This window comes from Gopherus flavomarginatus, chromosome 6, assembly GCF_025201925.1.
Source record: "Gopherus flavomarginatus isolate rGopFla2 chromosome 6, rGopFla2.mat.asm, whole genome shotgun sequence".
In the NCBI taxonomy this organism is placed as follows: Eukaryota; Metazoa; Chordata; order Testudines; family Testudinidae; genus Gopherus; species Gopherus flavomarginatus.
In genome coordinates, this window is record NC_066622.1 from 43,802,164 (window position 1) to 43,819,825 (window position 17,662).

A 17,662-nucleotide genomic window follows, 5' to 3' on the forward strand; every position below is an offset into this window, starting at 1 on the left:
GTAATGAATATTGCCAATTAGCTGCCCAGTGTTTTCATGCTATTTCACAGAGAATGTTAATTTATATTTCGTTACCGTTTATCCAGTAATTGTTGGATGGTGAGATAAGCCCAAAGCCTCTCAATGTAATCCCCAAATATGTACTCCTGTTCTTGAAGAGCTTTTGCCGTTTCTTCGACATCTGCTTGTTCACTAAACATCACATCATTTTCTGCCTGTTAGGAATAAAGAAACTTCTCTCTGTAACAGGCAGGTACGACTGATCCCCCTGACTATCCATAGATTACAGGAGACATCCAAAATCTTCATATAATCTAGGATTTGAAAAATGAGGATCTACAGTAAATTAATGAACATCTTGATCCTGCACTGAGAATTGCACAGGTTCAGAAGTCAGTATCAGTGCCTTTGCTCAGGAGCTCCACAGCTGCTAGAAGTACACATATGGGGACAGAACATATTTTCAAAATTAACACTGAAATTTGGTTAATCAGGATTTACCTGTACATTGCTTATGCTATGTATTTAACATGGCACAGATATAGCAGCTGGCCTAGTAGTAGCACAATTTCTGTATTTTGAATATATTTCGTTTCAGATTATAATAACTGTAATGTGAAGTGGACCAATGTGTGTCAGAGTACATACAGCATACAAGTGATACTGTACATTTGATAAAAATTCTCTGTATGAAAGTGGTACATTCGTGTTGGGTTTTTTAAAATTGTTATAGAATCCAGGACTGGAAATAATGTTTAGTCCACTTAGTACCTAACAGGAACGAAGTTCTATTTCCATTGGAAGGCCTTTCAAATATTCAATTGCTTTGGAGAGTGGAAAGTATTCCTCAAAGTATTAAAGACAATTTTGGAGGACAAATCCATTTCACATGCAAACCAAATCACCAGAACTCTTGGGGGGAAGTGGCAAGACTGGCATCTGGATTTAACTTAGCAATATTGTATTAGAACAAGATTTTCATACTGTCATACTGATGAATCTTGAATTGTACTTTTTACAGAGTTTGCATACAAAGGTAAAAGCCACAGATTATTCCATTCAACTATTAAACACAATGTTAATGAAACAATAAGGCTAACCACGTAAAGACAAAAAAAATCATCAAGAGATGTAAACATCAAGGTTCTGATAGCAACACTAACTTAGTGAAATTGGACATACTGTACAAAGTTACTCCAGATTGACGTTAGAGTAATTCAAAGAAAAATTTAGCTAAATAAATGTCATGCCTTTTGGTATATTTAAATTCTCCATACTCTGCAATATTTTTTTTCATAGAATAAAGGTATATTGGGGAATTTGTATGCACTGCCAAATTTGGAATCTCCCACATTCAGACATTTTTTGTCACAAAGAAAGGCTTGAAACAATCACAGTAGACCCATACTTACACCTTGAGCTTTCACATCTGCAGTCAAACTGTTCAGGTCATTATCTGTAAGACGTCCAGCCACCACGATTTCAGAGCCATCATAGTAGTGCTTAAAGATGTTTTGAGTTAAGTCAGATATTGCATTTTCAGGGTAGTTTAACTCCACTTCTGTAAGCATGGGATTGGCTACTTCCTCATAAAAACCCTAGATGGAAGAAGGAGGGAGCTTATAATTAATAAATATATAATTCATAGACACTCCAGTTTCCAAAGACCTCTTGACACCTTAACAAATAAATAAAACTGTTCATTAGACCATGCTGTCTCCCAATTCATAGTCATTACACTTTACACCTTTACAAGAGAAGGGGAAAGCTGTTACCTGGAAATCTAGCACCCCAGTACATGGTCATATTTTGTTTAATTACATTGAAAGTGGAGACAAATGTCATTAGAAATATCAGAGTGACTGCCATCATTAACTGAATTTATATGGTTATGGTTTTACCTCCATTTGTATGGCTGAATCAGAATGTGGATAGATGCGACGAGCCAATCCTTTATTCTCTAGTGCCATCTTTTCTAGAAAATTATAGTCAACACCATAGCCAAAAGCTAGGTTATATAAGGGGTATCTTCCTTGAATGGCTTTTTTCACATTCATTTGAATTTCCTGACGGTCTGATACACCTGCATATTAAATAATACAAAACAAATAGACTTGAAGATTTTGTTTATGAAAATAATAGCAAACAGAAAAAAATAATAAAATGAATGAAATGTGGTTAGTTATTTTTTATTTAGATTTTTCAGGGCATGACTATCATGTTTTCTAGGCATCATTAATTCTAAACTAACTTTAGACAAAGTATATACAAGTATCTAACTTAGAAAGCAGACTTCCTTTAAAAAAACAAAAACAAAAACCTTTATTATCCCCATAAATAAGGTTCTCCAAGAGGCAGAGTACACACCAGCCACCTTTGTGCTTTCAGGATTCTGAGTTGTTCAGGGACTGGTGAGGCCCTCAGCATAACTCAGTGAAGTCCTATATAGAGCTCTGTTATGACATCCCGAGAGTGGCTGCTTTGTTTACAGGCAACTTCATAAGTGGGAGTAGCATGTATTATGGAGATCCCTTCCAAACTTCTGGTTCCATCCTGGCATGCTCCCAGGAAATTCTCTCCTACCCCTTTTGTGGCACCTTTAGGTGGGCCCTGGTGCAATGGTGATTAGGGCACAGAATGGGTGGGAGAATCCCGCTCCTCATCTTTATTCATTACCAAGAGATGAAACTCTATATAAAGAAAATATGCACCATCATAACAATTATTCAGTTACACCAGTGAAAACCCATAATGTAGACATGTTACACCAGCACAAAGCAGTTTAGCTTAATTGACAAATACCCTTCCCATCAGTGCAGGACATCTAAATTAAGGGTTTGCATCAGTGTAACTGAATTAATTCAGCTACACCAATGAAAATGTTCTTAATATAGCAAGGATGATGTCTAATTAGGCAATGGTTTAGTAATGTGGCAAAATTATGACTAGGATGAGACCCACCAAAGACACAGTGTATATATATATATATTTGTGGTCGATAATGAATCACAAACTGAAACCAAAGAGGTGATTCTCCAGTCTGCTACAGCAGCTTAACCTTAGTGTAATGCCATTGAAATCAGAGGTGAATCGGGTCTCATGTCTCCTAAAATTAAAGAATGGTGAACTAAAATTGAAGTAATTATTTTCCTTCACCTGCCTAATTCCATTTTACTGTTCGCTTCATTTACCAAGACACCTACCTTCATTGGGTTGACCATCCGTTAACATGATAATAATAGATGCACTTCTCTTGGGCACAGAATTTGTTTCAAAAGCTGTAGTCAGCATTTCAATTCCCTTCATTAAACCACCATGTAGGTTTGTCACTGCAATGTAGAGACACAAATTAGGGTTGAAAACTGGTGATCAAAAATAGAAATGTTTTAATCCTAGATTCATAGAAATGTGGGGCTGGAAAGGACCTCAGGAGGACATCTCTTCCAGCCCCACAGGCCGTGGCTGGATTAAGTATACCTAGACCATCCCTGACAGGTGCTTTTCTAATCTGTTCTTAAAAACCTCCAGTTATGGCAATTCCACAACCTCACTAAGTAATTTGTTCCAGTGCTTAAACTATCCTTAGTGTTAGAAAGTTTTTCCTAATATCTAACCTAAATCTTGCTGCAAAGTAAGCAAACTACTTCTTGTCCTACCTTTGGTGGACAAAAAGAACTGATCACCATTCTCTTTATAATAACCTTTCACATATTTGAAGGCAGTTTCATAAATTAAACATGCCCAGTTTTATCAATCTTTCCTCATAGGTCAGCTTTTCATTTTGGTTGATCCCCTCAGGACTCGCTCCAATTTGTGCACTTTTTTCTTAAAGTGTGGTGCCCAAAACTGGAAACACTACTACAGCTGAGGCCTCACCATTGCTGAGTTGAGCTGAACAATTATCTCCTCTGTCTCGTTAATACATTCCAGAGTGACATTTGTCTTTTTTGCAACAGCATCACACTATTGACTCATATTCAAATTGAGATTCCCCTGTAGCCCCCAGGTCCTTTGCTGCAGTTCTGCTGCCTAGCCAGTTAGTCCACATTTTGTATTTTTCCTTCCTAAGTGCAGTGTTGTGCACGTCTCTTAACTGAATTTAATCTTGTTGATTTCAGACCGATTCTTCAATTTATTAAGATAATTTTGAATTCTAATCCTGTCATCCAAAGTGCTTATAACCACTACCAGCTTGATGTCATCTGCAAATTTTATAAGCATGCACTCTGTTCCATCATCCATTAATGAAAATAATGACTAGTATCAGACCCAAGACAGACCCCTGCAGGAACCACTTGATATGTCCTTCCACTTTTAAAACTTTATAGTAACTTAATTGAGACCATATTTCATACAATAATAGAAATGAAGGGCTGGAAGAGACCTCGATAAATCATCAAGTCCAGCCTCCTGAGCTGTGGCAGGACCAAGTAAATCTAGACCATCCCTCACAGGTGTTTTTCCAACTTGTTTTTAAACATTTCCAATGATAAGAGTCTCCATTACCTTCCTTGGGAGCTTATTCCAGAGCTTAACTATCCTTTTAGTTAGAAAGTTGACATAGTTTCCCTAGTTTGTTTACGATAATGTCATGTGGGACTGGGTCAAATGCCTTACTAAAAAGTCCAGATATAGCACATATACTGCTTCCCCCGCCCTGCATCCACTAGGCTGTTGCCCTGTAAAAGAAGGAAATTAGATTGCTCTGGTATGATCTGTTCTTAAAAATCCATGTTGGCTATTAATTATCACCTTATGATGCTCTATGTGAAACATTGTTTATTTATTATAGAATTATAGAAATGTAGAACTGGAAGGGACCTCAAGAGGTCTTCTAGTCCAGTCTCCTACACTCAAGGCAGGACTAAGTATTATCTAGATCACCGCAACAGATGTTTGTCTAACCTGTTCTTAAAAACCACTAATGATGGAGATTTCACAACCTCCCTAGGTAATTTATTCCAGTGCTTAATTACCCTGACAGTTAGGAAGTTCTTCCTAATGTCCAACCTAAAGCACTCTTGCTGCTATTTAAGCCCATTGCTTCTTGTCTTATTCTCCGAGAACAATTTTTCTCCCTTCTCCTTATAGCAAAATTTTATGTTCTTGAAAACTGTTATCGTATCTCCCCTCCCCGACTTCCCTTCTCCTGACTAAACTAACCAATTTTTTCAGTCTTTCCTCATAGGTCGTTTTCTAGACCTTTAATCATTTATGTTGCTCTCCTCTGGACTTTCTCCAATTTGTCCTCATCCTTTCTGAAATGTGGCACCCTGAACTGGACACAATACTCCAGTTGAGGCCTTATCAGGGCGGAGTAGAGTGGAAATTTAGGAATCTAGTGAATTATCATTACAGTACGATAACTGAATTCAGGCAGTTTCAGCCCCTTAATATTTTGCCTCCATTTATAGCTGGTATTTAAATCCATCACATAAACACTTCATATTACAGTGAAAGGATTTGGTTTTGATGGCGGGGGATAAGTAAATTTGACAGAACCTGGATTTTGCAAACTAACATAATAAAAAAATGGACATTATATTTTGGGTAAATGCCAACCACAGGAATGTTCCATTAGTAATACAGAGCAAGCTTGGGGAAGGCCCTCGCACAGGTGATGGAAGGGTACAGTGAATACATATGGAGCTTCACTCGCATCTTGTGAACACTCCACATGAAATTCTGTCACAAATGCAACCTCTACCAGAATAGCTGGTCATAGGGGCTAAGACCCACCAATAAAGACAAAACTGTGTAGTGTGGCTGATGTACAGCAGACTGCAGTACTATCTGCTACCACTTGAGGCTCCTGAAGGAGCTGAAGCTATAATTTGCTTGACTGCCACCAACGGACTTTTGCCTCTACAATGCAGACTTCAGGCAGCAGAGGAAGTACATCCATTAAGTTTGGGGGACATCAAAGAATTGTCTCTGTAATCCTTCCCAAAATCTTCAGGCCAGCCTCATGCAATATTGCTAACCCCAAGCATCCAAAATTTGAGTCAGGCTCCAAAAAATCATGAGATTGGCTTCCAAATCATGAGATGATTAAAAATAATAAATGTTGAGTTCTTTCTCTTTGCTTTCTGGTTTTCTCTCTTTAGATTACAATCAGGTCACATTTTCTAACTTTTTTCTACAGCCAGGAGGGCTAGGAAACTTTACTTTTTTTAAAATGAAAGCTGAGATTTTCATGACTCCAGGAGCTGGAGCTTTAAAGAAAATCACCAAATGTCATGAGACTTACAAAAAAAGTCACGAGAGCTGGCAACACTGGTACTGTGATCACAGTTAGCATGCATCTGTCGTCATAGCACGCATCTCTGTGTGTGTGTGCACGTGTGCCCATGCACACAGAAGTGTGTGTGTGGTTGCGGGAGGAATATTTCTCAGACTCACCCAGAAATTCTGGGGATTTGAGACTGAAGTTACTGTCTGTGTGACTGCAATGTTGTCAATTTTAACCACTGGCCATGTGCTTCAGATCTATGTGGTAAGAATCACTGATGACTGAAGGATGCAGTTCTCAATTTTAAATTCCAGTAACGTTAATTTTGCTCTCACTGGTGAATTCACACCCTATTTTTAGGGTAGGAGGGTTATTATTTCTGTTTAGAACTTGCCTGTTTTTCAGTTCTTTCTCTGAAGGTTGTAAAACCTTCACAGAACCCCAAAACAAACATATAACTATAGTAGTGCTTCTTAACCAGTCAATTTTTTTTTAGAATGAAAACTTGTAGCACTTCATTCTCAGACTGAATTTGTGTATTAGCTTCTTTAATATTTATTTGAAGTACCACCTATTGGCAAGTTTGCTACAATACTTACTGCCTTGAGTGTTAATAGCTCGAACGAAGTCCTTAGCTTCCTTCAGATTCTCAGGAGTGGCTTTCAGTAATGTGTCTTTCCAAACATGTACATCAGAACCAAACAGTATGAAATTAATGTAGTCATCTTCCCTAACATCCTCTAATATTTTAAGAAGTGCTTCCCTTGTCTATAAGTAAATAAACACAAGTTTAAATGAATGAAACTGATGTGGGTATATTGAATAACAAAGGAAAGCCTACAGCTTTTACATGCTTTGTTTCTAAGGATTTTTCACTGAACATTCATATAGTGTATAGTGAAAAACTCTGGGCCTGATTCTGTCCTCAGTTGTACCACTGTCAATCAGGAATAATTCCAGTGAAGTCAATGAGTTACACCAGCATAACAGCTGTGTAGATGAGATGAAAATCAGGCCCTATGATTGTATCACTTGAACAATCATCACCTATGCTGAGCTGGAGAGGTTAGTTCTAAGGCTAAGCAATAATAACATTTGGGTTGGGGAGGAGATCTTAAGCACCAGAGCCTGGGTCTTGATATGCAGCAGCAGAAACAGAAATTCTGAGCATTAGAATGGAGTGGGGAGTTCTAACAGTAAGGTGCTTCCCCTCACCCAGGCTGGAAGAGGGTACAAAAGATATAGAAAAGGAAACGATAGACAAAATTATACATGTGTTTTAACTTACAGGATACCCAGAGCATGGGGAAGCCTTTTCTAGATATCTTGGTTTAGAATTTTGAAGATATAAAAATATAGCTTGAAAACATCCATGATTATAGTTTTGGTTGAGACTTTAAATACCTGCTCATGATAAGAAGTGTCTAGTACCTTTACTGGGTACTAGACTCCCTAGAACCTGGCACACCAGGACTGACTTCGTAGTAAATGTAATCAATTACCTGTTGTATTCCTATTCCAGACATTGAGCCACTAATGTCTATTACGAAAACCACGTTTTTTGGAAAATTTGGAAGATTTGTTGGTGCAAAAAAGTGTACAAAGTATCCATTGACAATCTGAAAAAGAGAAGATGTGTAAAATGATGTGACTTCAATTTACTAAGCATGCCCAGATGAAATTGTAAAGTATTGAATTTACTTGTAAATCACCCGGCCTGTCTCTCTTCACATCATACTTTATTGTAAAATCTCCATCCAACAGTGATGTTGAACAATTTGCACAGGTTCGCTGCTGATCAATGGTTGGCTTGAAAGACACATGGCCCTGAAAGCAGAAGCCCTCATTAGACTCAAACTTTAATAAACAAATGTAAAACACAAAACATGAGAAGGTTTGTGTTTTAGACAAATGTATGTACAGAAATGTGAAAGTCAATATGATAAAACAGGGTTTTATAAAACAGATGCCATTTTAAACAAGTTATCTATACCCAAGTCAATATTTTATTATTCTAAGTAACTGAGTTTGTGCAACTGTTAAAGATATGAAAATATTAACTACATCATCATACAAATATATAAAACCAATTATACTAAAAAGTGCTCTGCTGGGGGTGATTTTAGATGTTGTTTGAAAGTGGGGAAGTAAAATGCAAGGTGTCTGCTTATGGATAGCAAATTCTAGCCACGCAGCCACAACAGCAAAAGGGGCAGTCACTTGCCTATCTAAGAATCATCTCTTTGTCTGTGCACTGCCTAGCACAAAGGGATTTGGCCTAAAGCACTACCGTAATACATATAACAAATAATAACAAGTAGATGTCAGAGCAGAAATACCAGTGGGCTCAGGCTCAATTTTGAGGTCTTGAACTAAAACCCTGTTTCCTCACATTTAATTCTTTAAAAAGCAATAGGGTCAATTTAAATTCAATCTCCTGAATTTTTCCTTATGCTGTGGTTTCTTTATGTCACCTTCAATGGCATAAAAGGGCTGTAGGTGGCCCCTGAAGAATACCCTGTAAGGCCAGAGGGCAAAGGGACCCCCCCACACACACACACACTTTGGTTCATGTAGAGCATGTGTAATTCCTCCAAGTCAGCTCCTTTCCTGGCCCTAGTTGAGAGGTTTTATTAGAAGGGAGGGAGGGAAAAGGCATGGCCAGAGCAGCTGGATATTCTGTGCTAGTATAATAATCCATACAAGGCTGTTATAAACTGGCATGATATAGAGCAACCCTGGGAAGAGAGACTTTATAGAAATTAGAGATGGAAAAAAGCTGTATTATCCCATCCAGCCCCACTACTGGCCGGTACAGTACATTTACTTTTGCATTAACCCAATATATTGCGTTGATGTATTATTTCATAATGAGCTGACTTTCTTAGAATGCAGAAAAAATATAAGAAATTCATTCTCTACTAAGGTTATTATCCATTGTACCTTTTTTCCTGAGAAAGATTTTTTAATAACTTGTGACAGGTCATTGGTGATGAATGATCCTTGTGCTTCCAGCTCACTGATACCTTGGGGTTCAAAGATGTTTGCCTGGATCTGAAACATTCATTGAAAATACACTGTCATAGATAAATCCACCACTATAACAACTTAGATGGAGGACAATGAGCAACTCTATATGCAGAATAGGGAATTTCTTAATAAAGGGGAAATCTGCCTTTATAATGCAAAGTAGCATTCATATTTGAATCAGAAATCCGCAAGTAGTTAGATGTGACCTACCTATCTTCCACCTGGAGATTTTAAAAAGAAACACAACTGAAAGTTACTGTTTTCCTAACTGCTCCCAAGAATTTGAGTCAGATGTTGAAGAACCACTCATTTCCTCTGAAAATACCATACTGCCAGTACCAGGAGGCCATATCTGGTTATGATTTGTTTATGCTCCAGTATGGTTTTGGTCTTGTGCATAGTGCTGCATATAATGATTTAAGCATTTTTTGATGACCATCTTTGGAGTATATCCTTTTAAAGCATCTCCTGAGCACACATGAGAGAAAGCTATTGAACTACAGGTAGATTTTAGCAGGGCAGATAAAGAGAGTGTTCAAACAACCTCTGGCACTGAAGAGACCATGATCTCTATGAATTCAGACAGCGTTGTTTGGCATCAATTTGAGCAAGGTTCTATTAAGGCATTTGTTCTCAGTTGTGTTAATGACTTTCCCACCCTCCAATATATCTTAGTTTTGTAGGGCTTATTGCTTGTCCCAGCTAGTGAAGCGTATGTGTGCAAACCAGTAATAAAATACATTGTTTGAGGCTTTCATCCTGGTTCATAATCACCACTGCCAACAAGATATTGGTTGGGGACTTTCCCTTCAATTGTGAACTGCTGTGAACAAACACAGTATCCCGCTTCAACTGTTATGCATATATTCTAAAAGATGCACAAGATTTCAATGCATCTTGAATTTTTGTAACTACAGAATGTAACCACTGCAAGGTACAAATTAATTCACAATGCCATTTACCTCAAAGTGATTGATGAGCTGCTTTGGTTTTACTTTAATGAGCATCTCATATTTTCCAAAGTTTCTCTTCAACAGTTCCTCATAGGTGAGCTCAAAAGTGACTTTGCTGGCTGCTGCAATGTTGACTGAAACAGTGAACTTTTCAGTTTTTCTCCCAGAAGCCCTAGAAATGTTAAACTAATTACAAATAAGAAAAAAGGCTACTTGTCCCTTCTCTCCTATTGTGCGCCTGCTCAAGAGCCAGGCATAGTCTGGCCCACAAAAATGAATATAAGAGAAATGAGATTTATGGGTCTCATTCTTTATCACTAACTCATACTGAGAAGCATTTACACAGGTAGCTGAGTGGGACTAATCACATGAGTATGTATTATTCAATTAGTAGGGTTGCATAATTAAATTTTTCACAGTTATGGATACCCCTGACCTGACCAATCAGAAGTCATGTCTCTATTACATATAACCAATATCCTTTTCGCATATAAAGTATGAACTTTTAACAGAGGCTATAAAATATACTCCTAATTTCATTTTTAGCTATAGGATGCTGGAATAAGGAAATGAAAAGTTTAAGCCCACTGTAAGTCAGCATTCTTACCGGACGAGACCTGCAGTCTGTCCCTGTGAAACAGCCTTCTCATATTGCTTTTTTGCAACTTCTTTTTCTTTTATAGTCCCAGGATAGGTAACACCATCAATTGTCCTACAGATGAAAAAGTATCTAATTTAGCTGAATGATTTGTATTGACACATGAAGACATTATTCTTGGTTATCCTCTGTTCATTATCTTGTTTGCTAACAGTTTCTAGACTTGATCTTGCCAAGTGCTGAGCACTTCCTGTGAGGTGATGAACACCTTCAATTTCCAGTTACTTCAGTTGGAGTTAAGAGTTCTACACCTTACCAGATCAAGACCAATTCCTCCTCTGAAAATAAATGAGCCCAATATTGGGCTGATGGTAACCACTATTCAAATATTTGGCAAACTCCTATACCATGGCCTCATGAATATCATGTTTTGAACAATGACACCAGATGACATACTGTAACTAAAGACAAAAAGGTGTGATATTTTTCTCAATTTTTTGGCCTTCATCTGCTTTCAGCTACTATGTTCAAATATTGCTTCTACAATAATGGAATAAATTAAGTTATAATGTCATGATGGAAAAATTGTAGGCAATGGAACATCTTTCTAGAGATCCCAGGTTTGAACAAGTGGTATTTCTGGAAATTTTCCTTTAGACCACTGCAGATGGAAAAAAGTAGCAAATTAGTGCTCTTGTCCACAATTGCACAACTGTCTGAAGGTCCCACAAATACCCTGCATCTGTATTTGTATCATTAACTTTGCCCAAGTAACATTTAAAAATCAATCTAATAGTAAAGTAAAGATCTCAATTCATATTCTTAATGCTGCTAGTGTATATTTCTCTGTATTAAACCCAGCCAGATTCTTAGTCCGTGCTAGAAATATAAGTTCTTCTCACATGCTGAAATTGGTAATGAAGGCTGTCTTAGGGAGATCCACATCAAAAACCACTTCCTTAGACACATTGGCACGATTGACAGCTCTGCTAGTGATGACATTGTGGGCAAATCGGGAAGTCACTTTGCTGTCAATTTTCATGCTGTAGATTTCTATGCCATTGACAATCTGAAGAATAAAAGATGGCAAAATTACCACCAGTTACATCTGAACATTGTGTACATCAGTAATAATTCAATAAAACAGAAATAACCATAAAAGGGAGACCTAGCATTTCACTGCATAACACAGGCCTGCACAACATGCGGCCCAGGGGCCGCATGCGACCCGCGTGGACTCACTGTGCGGCCCATGGGGGGTTAGTAGACAAGCGGCGGGCGAGGGAGGGGAGTTGAAGGGACGGGTGGGCAGTGGAGGGGGATGAGGAGGCAAGTGGGCGGGTGGGCCGTGGTGGGGGCTGAGTAGGTGAGCCAGGGGGGTAGGGAGCTGAGGAGGTGAGTGGGTGGGCAGTGGGGGGGGGGGTGAGTAGGTGAGCCCGGGTGGTGGAGGGCTGAGGAGGTGAGCGAGGAGTCAGTGGCTGACCTGTTCTACTGATCTGGTCTGGCTCCCATCCCCTCTCCAAGGGTTGCAGCTGTCTGGAGGTGCTGCCTTCCACGCTTTCCTCATTCACACCTCATTCGTTCAACAGGGCAATTGATTACAAAGTTGGGGGAAGAGCTTGTTCTACTTCTAGCAAAAAGACTTTTTTTTTACCTTAATTATACTACTGTAGGGGCCCGCTATAGCATATTACCAAGGTTCAATACTGCTGTTTTGGTGGGGCAGCACTGGGGAAGGAGGGTTTGTTTCCATGGGGCAGGTGGTGCTGGGGGGGGAGTATTTCAAGGGGGCTGGGCGGCGCTGGGGGGGGTGTTGTGTTTTGGGGGGGCTTGGCAGCATTGGGGGGGGTTCGGTGGGGCCGGAGGCATTCATCCCTCAGCTGATTTCTTTGGAGTAATATGGCCCTCGCCGCTTTACAAGTAGTGCAGACCTGGCATAACAGAAAAGAACAAGTGCTGTATCTGTTCGGGACCACTAAGGTACAATGAAGTTTGCCTGAGTGTTTTTAATATTGTCCACAAAAAGGCTACTATATGAAAATAATTATTCTATTAACAGTAACTATAACCTCAGTAGCAAAACGTTATCTCTAGAGTTGAGCTGGCACTGCTCCTATAAGCTCCTACTTTCAGGTACTTATAACATTTTGAAATAATTTTCTTTTATTGCATTCATAACTTCTGTGTATGCTCAGTATTGGGTGTACACAACAATATACCTCTGGCTTCTGAGACCAATGATTGCTATAAACAGCAGCTGACTAGCTGGCTCATGCTGCACACACCTAAAAAGTGCTTTTGTATAAAAGTGCCTCCTCATATAGACTCAATTTCATTTCAGGTTGTCCTCCCTGGTATTCTAAGGGGAAAATGCACCCCTAAAATAGAGATCCATCACAAGGCCTGTGGACCACTTAAAACAGGAGCTATTTCTTCCATATGCTGGGAAGAAAGTAATGGGGGAGGAAGATTGTTACTATATCTTTTTCAAACAGTTGGGAGGTGCTGTTACTATGGTGATTGGGTTACATAAACACACAGTTAAATAGATAGATACAACTATTTAGGTAACTCTTCAGCAACAATATGTACCCTTTGTGCAAGAATAACATTTAGAAGTGCCCCAGGATTCTTATGGTTGGGGGTAAGAACACAAGAACGGATGTACTGGGTCAGACCAAAGGATCATCTAGCCTAGTATCCTGTCTACCAACAGTGGCCAATGCCAGGTGCCCCAGAGGGAGTGAACCTAACAGGTAATGATCAAGTGATCTCTCTCCTGCCATCCATCGCCACCCTCTGACAAACAGAGTCTAAGGATACCATTCCTTACCCATCCTGGCTAATAGCCATTAATGGACTTAACCTCCATGAATTTATCCAGTTCTCTTTAAATACTATTATAGTCCTAGCCTTTACAACCTCCTCAGGTAAGGAGTTCCACAAGTTGACTGTGCGCTGTGTGAAGAACTTCCTTTTGTTTGTTTTAAACCTGCTGCCTATTGATTTCATTTGGTTACCCCTAGTTCTTGTATTATGGGAATAAGTAAATAACTTTTCCTTATCTACTTTCTCCACAATCACTCATGATTTTATATACCTCTATTATATCCCCCCTTAGTCTTCTCTTTTCCAAGCTGAAAAGTCCTACCTTCTTTAATCTCTCCTCATATGGGACCCCTTCCAATCATTTTAGTTGCCCTTCTCTGAACCTTTTCTAGTGCCAGTATATCTTTTTTGAGATGAGATCACATCTGTATGCGGTATTCAAGATGTGGACGTACCATTGATTTATATAAGGGCAATAATATAGTCTCCTTATTCTCTATTCTCTTTTGTTAATGATTCCTAACATTCTGTTTGCTTTTTTGACCACTTCTGCACACTGTGTGGACATCTTCAGAGAACTATCCACGATGACACCAAGATCTTTTTCCTGATTTGTTGTAGCTAAATTAGCCCCCATCATATTGTATGTATAGTTGGGGTTATTTTTTCCAATGTGCATTACTTTACATTTATCCACATTAAATTTCATTTGCCATTTTGTGGCCCAATCACTTAGTTTTGTGAGATCTTTTTGAAGTTCTTCAAAGTCTGCTTTGGTCTTAACTACCTTGAGCAGTTTAGTATCATATGCAAACTTTGCCACCTCACCTTGTACCCCTTTCTCCAGATCATTTATGAATAAGTTGAATAGGATTGGTCTTAGGACTGACCCTTGGGGTTACCCCTCTCCATTCTGAGAATTTACCATTAATTCCTACCCTTTGTTCCCTGTCTTTTAACCAGTTCTCAGTCCATGAAAGGACCTTCCCTTTTATCCCATGACAACTTAATTTACATAAGTGCCTTTGTTGAGGGATCTTGTCAAAGGCTTTCTGGAAATCTAAATATACTATGTCCACTGGATCCCCCTTGTCCACGTGTTTGTTGACCCCTTCAAAGAACTCTTTGACATAATTTCCCTTTAAAGAAACCATGTTGACTTTTGCAATTAATGTTCTTCTATGTGTCTGACAATTAATGTTCTTCTATGTGTCTGACAATTTTATTCTTTAGTATTGTTTCAACTAACTTGCCCAGTACCGATATTAGACTTACCAGTCTGTAATTTCCAGGACCACCTCTAGAGTCCTTTTTAAATATTGGATGAGAGGAGATAGATGACTGCTGCCTGGCTGGTTCATTAAGTATTTAGATTTGTGCTTAAGTGGGATGGACTGCTGAATTGAGGTCTAAATGCCAACTGGCATAAGCCTTAAAGATAAAGCCACTTGCCTTCCTTGAATGAAATACTTAAAAAGAAGATAAAATGTTTCTGTAGAGGCATACAGACAATGCCAAACAGTTTTGTTATTTGTTGAAATACAACATGGGATTAGCTATTATTTATTTATTCTCTTTTTACTGCACAAAGCCTGACAGACTCTGAATTTGGGATATTACTGAATATTATGATTAACTAAACCAAACTCTTCAGATAATAGCATTTACCATGTGTACCTAGAAATAACAATTACTCACGCTGTGCTCATTGTAGTATGACACAAGTCTTTAAAATAGTAACAGTATTTTATTAACTGATATTTGAATCCATCACTGCAGCCCGGATAAAAACAAACCCTTAATTGGTATAATATCCTCAGTTATAAATGAGAAGAGAACGTACCAAGTCATCAGCACTTCGCTTCTGTAAAGAGAAGAAATTGAAAAATTGTCTCATGACTCTTGTAAGAATATGCATACAGATAAACCTATTTAGCATCTAGATAGCACTTCAGCATCTATATAGCACTTTAGCATCTTCCAAATCAAATGAGAGTTTTGTGTGAGCGAGCAATGTAGAGCCAGCCCATAGTTAGTAAATTCAAGGTTGATTCATCCTTGTGTTCTGGTACCATATGCCAGGTAAGTTATTGGGTGCTGGAGTTAAATCTGGGTATATACAAGCAATCAGTGGGAGACAATAGGAGTTTTTCCCCAGGAAAAATGAATGAGTCATTAAGGATCTGGCCCATTTATTCTGTTTATAAGGCACCAAACCCTGCAGCCTTGATTAGCTAATAATGGGTCTCAACAATTGTGGATTTGAAAGTTAGAACTTGAATGTTGCTGGGTTCGTGGTTTGCTCAGGAGACACTGAAAAAGGAGCAAAGATGGGGACAGAATGAAAAAAAATACAGACAAACTGAAAGAAAGAGAGGGGAAAGAGAAAAATTCTAATTAAAAATTAAATACAATTTAATTGCTACACAGAGGACATACACGTACTAGCCTGGATTGGTGATAGTGGTGGATTTAGTTTGTTTGTTTGGGGGGATGGTGTCTCTTCAGTCCTTAACATATAGCACAGACTTCTGTTTGTACATGCTCCTGTCTGCTGCACAAAGCAGAAATAACTGAAGAACCTCGAAGTGTCCCAAGATCCATGGGTGTCAAGAGTTGAACCCCTTTTCATTTCACCTGGGGAACAACCTGGTCCACCTAATGGCATGATCAGAGAGAAACTCCATGTTTGGGAACTCAGTTTCCTGGCCTTTTAGAGAGCAATTTGGCATTTTTAAGGAAATGGAATCTCCCTGGAGGAAAGAAGGTTTGTAAACTTAAGCTAATTATGTGAAACCCAAAATATTTAGACATACATGTATACATCCTTGAGGCTTACTTGTCCATATATTTGTGCTGCTTCAGCCCATCAGGCCACAATTTTCACACTATCTTATAAGTCAGTGGTGCGCAAACTTTTCCAGTTGCACCCTCCCTTTACCATTCATGGAATTTGTTGTGTCCCCCTCTATTACTTGTAATCTGAGGTAATCCCTTACCACTGTGCTGCTGCTGGGGGCAGTGCAGCCTTCAAAGCTGGGTGGCCAGATAGCAGCAGCTGCTGGCCAGGGCGTTCATGTCATTTGCGGTGCAAGAGGACTGCTTTTTTTAAATCCCGCTCCTGTCCCACCCCGCAGCACTCACTCTATTTTTATACTGCAATACTCACAATATTTTTATCCCACTCTCGCTATTATGGCAGCAGGTCCTACAGGATCTATGGGATCCCAGTTTCTTTGTGCACCCCCAGAGAACCTCTTGAGCCCCTGAGGGTGGCATGCTCCCCAGTTTGTGAACCACTGTTATAAGTGACAGTATTTCTGCTGGACCATGGTGGTAGATGAGGTCACTGTGAAAGGGTGTAAAGAGAGAAAGGTTTCCAGAAATTAATGTTTATTTTAAATCAGTATATTTGCTCCCATTGTAGGTGAGCTGTGCAAATAAGAAAAAAGGCAATTTTACAGGTCAGGGAAGGTCACTATTTCAAAATGAACTCCAGGAAGTTTGATCACAAATTCCTTCTTTCTCTTGGTTCAAAGTCTCATTGGTGACATTCTGTTTTTGGAAAACTGGCTTGTCATATTTATACATTCTACCTGGAAGCAAAAATACTGAGATGCTAACTGACATATTACTACTGAAGGTATGGATATGCCCCACATTACCACAGTACCACCTCATGGTCTTTAATTGATTTATCCTCACACACATACCCCTGTGAGGTAGGGCAATGCTATTACCCCCATTTTTCCAATGGAGAACTGAGAGTCAGACACCTAGATTCTCAAAGGTATTTAGTCACCTATCAGTGGGGAACTAGATGCCCAAATACATTTGAGAGCTGGACCTAAGTAATTTGCCCAAGGTTACAAAGGAAAGAAGTCCATGGAAAACAGAGACTTGAAGACAGGTCTCCCAATTCCTAGGATAGTGCCCTAATCACTGGACAATGCTTTCTTTCTGGCTAGAATCTTATTTCTGCCTACTCTGTCTCTCTGGCACCCCAACTACTCTTATGTT

The 17,662-nt window shown here is 39.0% G+C and overlaps 1 protein-coding gene across 1 annotated transcript in view; it reads right to left on the reverse strand.

Moving 5' to 3' along the window:
* Positions 1 to 17,662, reverse strand: part of LOC127053290 (inter-alpha-trypsin inhibitor heavy chain H3-like) — a 42,192-nt gene that overhangs the window by 17,999 nt on the left and 6,531 nt on the right. Inside the window, exons 2-13 of the mRNA XM_050957752.1 lie at positions 15,486 to 15,506; positions 11,716 to 11,882; positions 10,823 to 10,927; positions 10,225 to 10,387; positions 9,176 to 9,286; positions 7,934 to 8,059; positions 7,735 to 7,851; positions 6,832 to 7,000; positions 3,204 to 3,329; positions 1,902 to 2,083; positions 1,413 to 1,598; positions 76 to 215 (exon numbers count right to left, since the gene is read on the reverse strand). Of these exons, the coding sequence (XP_050813709.1) occupies positions 76 to 215; positions 1,413 to 1,598; positions 1,902 to 2,083; positions 3,204 to 3,329; positions 6,832 to 7,000; positions 7,735 to 7,851; positions 7,934 to 8,059; positions 9,176 to 9,286; positions 10,225 to 10,387; positions 10,823 to 10,927; positions 11,716 to 11,882; positions 15,486 to 15,506 (1,613 nt within the window). The remainder of the gene's footprint in view (positions 1 to 75; positions 216 to 1,412; positions 1,599 to 1,901; positions 2,084 to 3,203; positions 3,330 to 6,831; positions 7,001 to 7,734; positions 7,852 to 7,933; positions 8,060 to 9,175; positions 9,287 to 10,224; positions 10,388 to 10,822; positions 10,928 to 11,715; positions 11,883 to 15,485; positions 15,507 to 17,662) is intronic.